The 8675-nt window shown below is 44.4% G+C and overlaps 1 protein-coding gene across 1 annotated transcript in view; it reads left to right on the top strand.

The window, feature by feature from the left end:
- The first annotated feature begins 718 nt into the window (after positions 1-718).
- ABHD5 (abhydrolase domain containing 5, lysophosphatidic acid acyltransferase) overlaps positions 719-8675 on the top strand; it is a 28245-nt gene continuing 20288 nt past the window's right edge. The window contains exon 1 of the mRNA XM_058800843.1: positions 719-886. Coding sequence (XP_058656826.1) covers positions 756-886 — 131 coding nt within the window. The 5' untranslated portion in view covers positions 719-755. The remainder of the gene's footprint in view (positions 887-8675) is intronic.

The raw sequence follows: 8675 nt of genomic DNA, 5'->3' as shown, positions 1-8675 counted from the left end.
AAACAAACATTACAGCCTGGAACACCTAGTGCTGTCTAGCCCTGCTGCCCTCTTTGCAGGCCTCGCTGAGCGAGTTGGCCCAAGGAATGTCTGTGGGGGAGCCGACGCTTCAGTTTGGGTTCTGCCGCCTCTCCTGCTTTACTTGTCAGCTGGGTGCTGTCACGGGGGCATTGCCACCTCTCCAATGCCACTGCCCGGTGTTGTGTCCCTTTACTTTTAGCTTTACTTGTCAGCTGTGTGCCACGGGAGCATTGCCACCTCTCCAATGCCACTGCCCGGTGTCGTGTCCCCCTGTGCGCCACTCGGTGGGAAAACAGTGGGGTAGATATACTCAGTATGCCCGGTGTGTAGGGTGCGTACACAGCTATGTCCGCACAGTGTACAGTGTGCACGGTACAGGATATACACACACACGCACCGCGGGCCCCGCGCTCACGGGGCAGGGACGCCCGGGAAGCCGCGGCCCCTCTGCACAGGCCTCATCTGTGCCGCCATCCTGGGATCAGAAGCCAACAAACGGGAGCCTTGCTCCAGCCATGCCGCTGGCTGGGGAGGGCCCGGGACCCACTCCCGTCGGTGGGGCACCCATGTGCCCAGTGCCCGCCCGACACCCACTCACACCCCGGGGTCCGCCCGCGGCGCTCCGGCACTGCCGGGCCGCGCACGGCGGCGCTCGGGGCTGTGGGTGGCCCCGCGGGGGTGACGCAGGCGGCGGGCGGGCAGGAGGGAGGGAGTAAGAGAGGGAGGAGCCCGTGATGGCCGGTGCCGCCGGCGTCGCGCTGTCCCTCGCTGCGCTGCCGGCCGCCGCCACCGCCGCCCCTCCGCCGCTGTCAGCTGCCGACCACCGCGCCGCCGCCATGGCCGAGGAGGAGGCTCCTAGCGAAGGGTGAGTGGGCTGACCCCCGTCCTCTCCGCGGGTGTCCCGGACGGGGCAGGAAGCCTTTCGGGGCGCTCGGGCCGTGCCGCCGCGGGTGCTGCTCGCCCGCCTCCTCCCGCCGCCGGCCCGTCTGCCCGCGGTGCCTACGGGCTGCGGGCGGCCCCTGTGCCGGGGCTGCGGGGGCTCCCGCCTCCCCGAGCGCTCACCGGGCTCCGCGCTCCGCACCGGCCCTGCCGCGCTCCGGCATCGCCGCTCGGGCGCTCCCGGAGTGTGGGCACGCCGCCTGCCATGTTTTGCTGCCGCACAGCCCGCCTTCCTGCCATGGCTTCCCGCCTTGGGGCACGGGCAGGCTCCCGGCAGGGTTTACCGCGAGCCCCGTGTCCCCGCCACCTCCCCTTCTGCTGCGGAGCTCCGCCGTGGCTGGCCAGCTGTTGTTACTGCACACCTGCCCGCAGGCGTGTCCCTGCGCCTTTGCCTTGGCAAAGTGTATGTACGCGCTCCGGCTGTCATCCAGCCTTCCTTCCCCTTGCGCCCCAGAGGTCACACGGCTGTGTACAGTGCTGGCCCGTGCTCCTGTGTGCCTCGGCGGCTTTATCTGGGCGCACAGATAGCCCATCTTCTCGTTCTGTACGTTCACTTTGATATAGAGCAGACAGTGCACTTGTCAGCCTCTCTGTGTCATCATTCTATACTTTATATAAGTAGGAGATGAGAGCACATCTATAAATTACAAGCATACGCTGTTGCTCTAACTTTTCCAGTACTATATGCTATCCCTACTAACTTTTTCTTTCTTTCACTGTCCCAGGGCATTCACATCTACTGAAATAACTCCTATGGCATAAGTTACCCTGACCCTGTTCTTAACATGTGTCTCTAATACCTGTTTGTAACCACTTACACCCTTGATATATGACTTTATTATAGCTAATAATCATTCTTCTGCCTTTTACATAGTTACATAAATTACATAGTTCCTCACTGTATCTTTTGTGAGTACTGTATACAAGTTACTAATCAATGGTCTGTTCTTCAGTTCACATGCCTTCTTAGTGTATGCCTTATTTCTTGTTACACTTAAGCTTCCACTGCAGACCCATTTTTATACTGTTCCATTGCCCCCAAATATGTTGTCTGCCCCCGTAGAATAATATAGTCATCCTATCTCTGAGTTTGTTTATCAGACATACTTAAGATATCTGCTGGTCGCTTATCTCACAGTTTGTTCCATCATATTTTATGGTTCTAGTCCAAACAGTGCTCTATCAGAATATATCTAGCTCTGCTTTAGTCATACATGTGCTTTATTCCTTCTGTCAGATGTGTAAATATGCTTTATATGCATTGTTGACATTAACTTTTCCTCTTTCTCATATGCTTTAAATGCATTGTTTACATTAATTTTTCCTCTTTCTCTATGCTTTAAATATTAGGTAGTATATCCCATTACTGATTGACTAGTCATCAAAAACTGATTTCTTGCCTTTTCTTCTACATCTCCCTTCTTGTGTAACTAAGTCTTGTGTTATTTTGAGAAATCAGACTTAAAATTCTTCAGCTGATTGCATGAAAATCATGCCATGCATTCATGACTTCTTAATTAAGTATATTGCCATTTGCATGTTGTCATGTTATGTGTTTGTTTTGTAATCTTCCAAAACTACCTGCATCATCAATCTTGTGCTTTTTTTAGTAATTTTTCCAGCTTGGGGTTTTGGTATTTCATCTTGCGTATTTACCTGATCTGCCAGCTCAATCTGACCAGATCTGGACTATCCATCTTTTCCAAATTCCGTGTTGTGCCATTATCACCATATGTTCACAGCATTCTCATTTTAAATGCAAACTCCAAAACCTTCCCTTTCAAAGCACTCTGCAGTTTTGTCTACTCTGTAACTCCACACTCTCTTCCTTTCCTCAAAATAGTTTTCCAAAATCTTCACCTCCACACAATCTCTGCAACATTACCCACCTGAAAACTACAAGTGAAACGCTTCTTAGTTCCGTGTTCTTTCTGACCCCTTCACAGTCTTAAATACAAGTAGTTTGTAAAGCTTCTTGTTGCTGGTTTACAGGTTTCCTAAGTACAAGCCTTAAAATAGCTGTGCCTCGGCCTGTTTTGTTTGTGTGTTCATTCAGCGCATTAGGCTGAACTGCATTAGCTGTCTGGTTTGATCACACAGAGTGCTGAGTGCTGCTGAGACCGTGCCAAGCGCCCTCCACTCCAGCTGCCGCTCAGGATTGCAGGATCGTAACACTTGTTGATCTGGACATAGGGTTAGGCTGAATTTTCAAGAGGATTACTGCAAGTTTCTTGTGTGGTTTACACAGCTGGGTGGCTTTTAAGAGATGTTGGTTTTCAGAACTTCTGAACAATTAGGCGTTGATGCGGTATTTTTCAGAGTAAGCCTCCCAATTCACTAAAAACTTCTAAGAACAAAATATCATCATCCTTTTCCATGAATTCAAAAAGTGCATTTGTGTTGAAATGTTAGTGCTTTTATTGGTCAGTTTCTAGCAATAGTTAAAATTAGCATTTCTTCATGCTAATGAACGAATTAGCATGAAATTTTAAGTGGAGCAACGTTCAGTAGCCAGGGCAAGTCTATAAACAAGAGAAATATGTTAAATGATTTTTCATTGAGAATGCTGTGGCAGTGATAGGAAGTTACAATATACCATCAAAGCCCTAGAATAAGTTACTAGTGACAGGTGCACACAAAGAATAAATGCAAAGTTTATCTGCTTTGAAAATAATAGTGGTGACTCAACTTGTTAGGCAATGCACTTGCTTTGTTGCAATTTGGTTACTGTGCAAAGCATGGTGAAAACTTTCTATCTGGAAGATCTCAGCTGAAAAATATTCATGAAAACTATTCATGGCCCTGTCCTAACTTTGAATTAGAAGATTAACTAAACAAATGTTTTTGTAGTCACAGTGATTGCTTGGTTAACATGTCACCTGCTGGTGATTTCCAAACCTCTTTACAGCCTTGGACCTCCTCTGTGTAGGTTTTAGATGGAGACTTCTGCCTGTGAGACAGCCTCATGTGAGCTTTTTGCCAGTATTGAATTAACTTATTCACTCTGGATGCAGCAGGACTGCTTATGGCTTATAACATAACTAGGAAGAACAGCTACTAAATGTGTGTATACATACAAAAAAAGATCCCCAAACTGCAATACTGGGGGGTTTTTTCCCCTATAAGTGGAATAGTTTTCTTGAAGTTTTCTTAGAACTTATTTTTCTTAAATAGTTTTTTTAAAACTTTAAGACATCTGCAGTTTCAAGCCCACATCAAATTGCCTGGTCTTTAGTCTCACAAAATGGTGACTTGGAGTAAAGGAGAAGACATACACTCTAACACCAGTGTTCACAATTATTTTTGTGTTATCCTTCGAGCTTGTTTGTATTACAGAACTCAGTTTTGAAGTGAGCTGTTTGATTAATAAAAGAGGAATAGTTTATTAGGCTTGATAGAGCCTGTGTCTTCTCCTTGGTAGGATGGTTCACAGTGTTACAGCATGAATGGACACTCTCAGCTCAGAATTTTTGCCTGAACTTTTTGCTAGTTACATGATCTAGGTTTTACAGCAAACTGAGTGGGGTAGGCTGCTGAAAGCAGGGTCCTGTTTGCTTTTCTTCTTTCCTGTGGTATAGGTGACCCAACACAGGCTTGGTAGCTACAACTTGCATTTTTAAAAACTGAGTGAGACGTCAGTGCAGTGTGGAAAGCAGATGTGGAAAAAAGTTAAAGGCCATTTCCTTCCTCTTTTCTGATTTTGTCTCTTTGGTTAGCAGGGTTGTGTCAGTCACAGCTTCAGTACTTAAAGTCTTTTGTGTTACATACATGAGCCCATGAGAAGGTGTTTGTATGAGCAGGTTTTCAGGCATTTATGGGATTATTTCTAATAGTTTCTGGTGCTTGTGTGAATTTGGGGAGGGAAGGTCTGTGTTTATCAATATCTCTCATTTCTCCTAATGCAGACTAAAGGGAGAGAGGGAAAGATGGCAAAATGTAACAGGGGCTATCTTCTCATTCTGGTAGCAAAAGAAAGATGCTCATAACCCTACTTTCCAAGTATCAAACAAAGACACTTCTTCAGAAGCTGCGAAAGTAGAATTAGGGGGAGGGGGTCTTGGCCCCAGTGGAAATGACAGTGAAGCTATAAATCCAGAGGGGCAACTAGCTGTGGTTAGTGTGCTGGTGTCTATGTGTCATTGGAGATCACAATTTTTAGCCAGTATTGCATGTATTTGAGTATATGAAAAGTTGTTTTAGAGCCTGCTGGGGGCTGATATGCCCAGTCCGTGACCTACCTTTTTGAAAGGGGAAGTGTTTGTGTGCTGGGGTTCTCTGACTGTTCTGAACTTCTTTGGGAGGCTCTGAACAACTCTCCCAGCTGACAAACTATTAAAATGTTGCTTCTTTTATATAGTTGTTTATTAAGATTTCTTGCTGATGAAATTTTGATGCTTGTGTTTCATAACTTCTGAGTATTTACTTGCAATTCTGATATTCTTTTGGGATAGTTTTTTGCACATGGGTTGCATTGACAGGCAGGGAGAAGAGGGCATGAGAGGAAAGGTGAGTGTCTGCATTTATATTGGCTCAGAAAGATCCAGATGAGAAGCTGAGCAGCAGGAGAGAGGTCAGTGGAGAAGAGAGATTTGTGAGTCAGTAAAGCTGTGTAAGGGAATGAGGTCGATCTGGAATGAGGTTAAGAGGGTAGAAGGAGGTTTTAAGTGGCAGCAAGAACACATGGTGCTATGGTGAGAAATGGCAGAGAAGGAAGGTGCTCTGAGTGTGTTGCACTAGAAAACTTAAGATGATAGGAGACTACGGAAAGGCAGGGAAGACGCGAGCATAACAAAAATGCATTCTCCAAAAGAAGATGTAAGAGCACCTCTTGCCATTGAGAAAGTCTGCTCTTATATTGAAGTGAGAGAGGAGTGTGGCAAAGGGCAAAATACAGAAATAGTGTGGGTTAAAGCTCTAACAGACCACTGTAGGATTTGTTTCTTGGTTGTATTTAGTAATTTGGTGTCATACTGACACCAAAAGCTTCTTAATTACATCTTTACCTTTCCATAAGGGGACTTTTGATGCGATGACTTTTTAGATCCATTTAACTTCTTAACTATTTTTAAGACTACTTGCACTTCCTTGACATCTAATGCATTTGTGGTGTAAGCATGTAGAGGAAATAGTCTGCTCTCAAAAGAGTTGTGCGCCTCTTAGCTTTTCCAGGAAATGAAATGGAGATAGGTAGTTGAAAATGTTGAATACCAGTGCTTGCATTTGGACATAGGTAGCTCTTTGTCACCTTAGGTGACTGTGATAAAGGAACACATCATAGAAGCTGCTCGAATGAGCTGCAGTGAAACACCCCTCAGTGTTGTTCATACTTGTGTACAAGGGGGTTGTGTATAGCATGTTTGGAGCTAAGGGAAGTGATCATATGCTTTAGATAGTCTTATATCTGTGTACTTACATGGGCCCTTGTGGAAAAATGAAAATATTCACCTCCTAATGTTGTGATCTACATTGCGCATGATAGACAATGGAATTTTACCGAAAGAGAAGCAGGGTAGAGTGTGGATGGGCAATGGTGGAGGTTAGTGAGGGGTGCCTGTTGCACGTGTGCTTTGCTCCCATCCAGTTTGATGGAATTTGGGAACAGGCTGAAATGTGGGCTGCTGGCATGGTAGGTATGAGAAGGCTGACAAGGATTAAGCAAGGTTGAAGTAATGCAATATCTGAAGGGCAGCAGGAGTACATCAGTTGATGTATGAATAAAATAAAAGCAGTACAAAGTTGAATAACATCTGAGGGATACCAAGAAGAAATTTTCATTTCCTTAATTTTAGTTATGTTTTTCTTCACAAATTCTTACTGCAATGTGCAGTGTGTTGTTTGTAAAAACGTGAAATGGGTGGCATTGCCAAGTTCTATCAGACATAAGTTTACTGTGGAGGGGGCAGAGGTAGGACCTCTGTGGTACCTAACCCATGGTCTCTGTCACAATGTTGAGGAGTTTTAGTAGAGCTGTGCAGCTTCCCCCTTGCTTCTCCTCTGTATCTTTATCTCTGTATTCTGTGTTATTCCATACTTGGTTGCTAATATGTTTTTTCTTTGGATTTTTTTTTAAGCTTTTAAATAAGAATGTGAATCTGAGTTGGGTGCTATCACAGCTTCTTTGTAAGCAGTATGAGCATTGCAGGTTGCAGGCTTGGGTAGCACTCCATGGGTAAACTTCATTCTTGTGGTACATACTGAAAAAGCACTTGCCCTGAAATGGACACCTTTGGGTATAGCTAGAAAGAGGGTGGAAGAAATTGTAAAAGCATAGAAACAAGGATATGTATGGTTTAAAAAAAAAGGCAGTGCTGAGAGACTCAAGAAAGGAGGAGGGGGCTGCAATGGTGCAAGTTATACTGCAATATATACCTATGTCTGAGGCCCAACATGGGAGGGAGCAGAATTGTAGGTCCTCTCTACTTCTTGAATGGTCAGGTTGCTCAAATGACTTAAAATAGTCACAGTAAACTTTGATATCTCTAAAGTAGCCAGAAAATCTCACAGGTTATGGATTCACCTTCATGAGGTAGAGTTTCAAGTTAGTTTTGATAAGTGATGGTTGATTTTGATAAAAACTGTAATAAAACTTCCTTCTGAATTTTTATATTGTTTCTGATGCTGAATGTTCTGAACACAGAGTTCAAGATGCAGTAAATACATGAGGAATGCATTGTTTTCACCTCTGCCCTAATGTAGAGCAGTATTCTGCAATAAGCTATCATGGGTCTTGTGTTGGAATGGGGCTGATGTATGTTACACTTCCTAGAAATATTATCCAGAGGTTTTCAAAACATTCTGTTTTAACATTACTGAAGCATCCAAGAGTTTCACAACATCTAATTGCATGGAACATCTTGGCTCAAAACTCATCTAAACAGAACTTTATGGGCAGGGTTATAATGTCATCTGGGAAATAAAATCATTACCCTTTTTTAACCTGTTGACAATGATTTCATCCATTTTTTTGTCTTCTTGTGAGAGTGGTAAATAGGTATTTCTTAAAGCAAGGAGTTTTTTTGTTCTCATACTGTATTCCTGATACTTGCTTCTGGGTCTTGCCTCTTTAGTATGCACTTGAGGGTCTTTCCGTGAGGATTTTTAGTCTGTTCATGCAATGAAAGTGAAACATGGAATGTTTTTCTTCTCCTGATTTTTGTCCACAACTGCCAGAGTGTTTTGTCCTAGGAACATCTCATTCAAATTGTTGTGGTTGCCACATCTGACTGCTATTGTACATGCAGAAGCTTTGTCCCTGGATATACAGCCTTCACAACAACAGTTACTGTGTATGCCTGAATAATTCTGACTAAATTCACTGCTCTTAGAAGACATAAGCATGAAAGAACATGATGCACTTTAGGGACAGGAGTGAAGGACTTCAAGGACTCCTAAAATTGCTTATGCTCTTCAGGTTCTCATGAAATCATATCCTGAGCCTTGCTGCAGAAACATCCCTGCCTAGTTAAATGTGGACTTGATGTCATGATTATATGTTACTGTCTGTCAGTGGCAGCTCTGACTTAAAGCTTGATGCCCTCCACCTTGACTCACGGTGTTTCTTTCCACCTTGATAGTTCACAGGGCTGTTGGTTAACTTTCTGGCTTTTCTGTAGCTGTGTTAAACCATAATTATCTGGTTTAAATCTAATATCTTTTTCATGCCCGAATTTCACAGATCTGGCACAAAGAACAGCCTCCAAGATGGACCTTGGATA

Source organism: Ammospiza caudacuta, chromosome 1 (assembly GCF_027887145.1).
Source record: "Ammospiza caudacuta isolate bAmmCau1 chromosome 1, bAmmCau1.pri, whole genome shotgun sequence".
Classification (NCBI taxonomy): Eukaryota; Metazoa; Chordata; class Aves; order Passeriformes; family Passerellidae; genus Ammospiza; species Ammospiza caudacuta.
The sequence above is the reverse complement of the archived record's forward strand: the minus strand, read 5'-3'. Positions and strand labels throughout refer to the sequence as shown.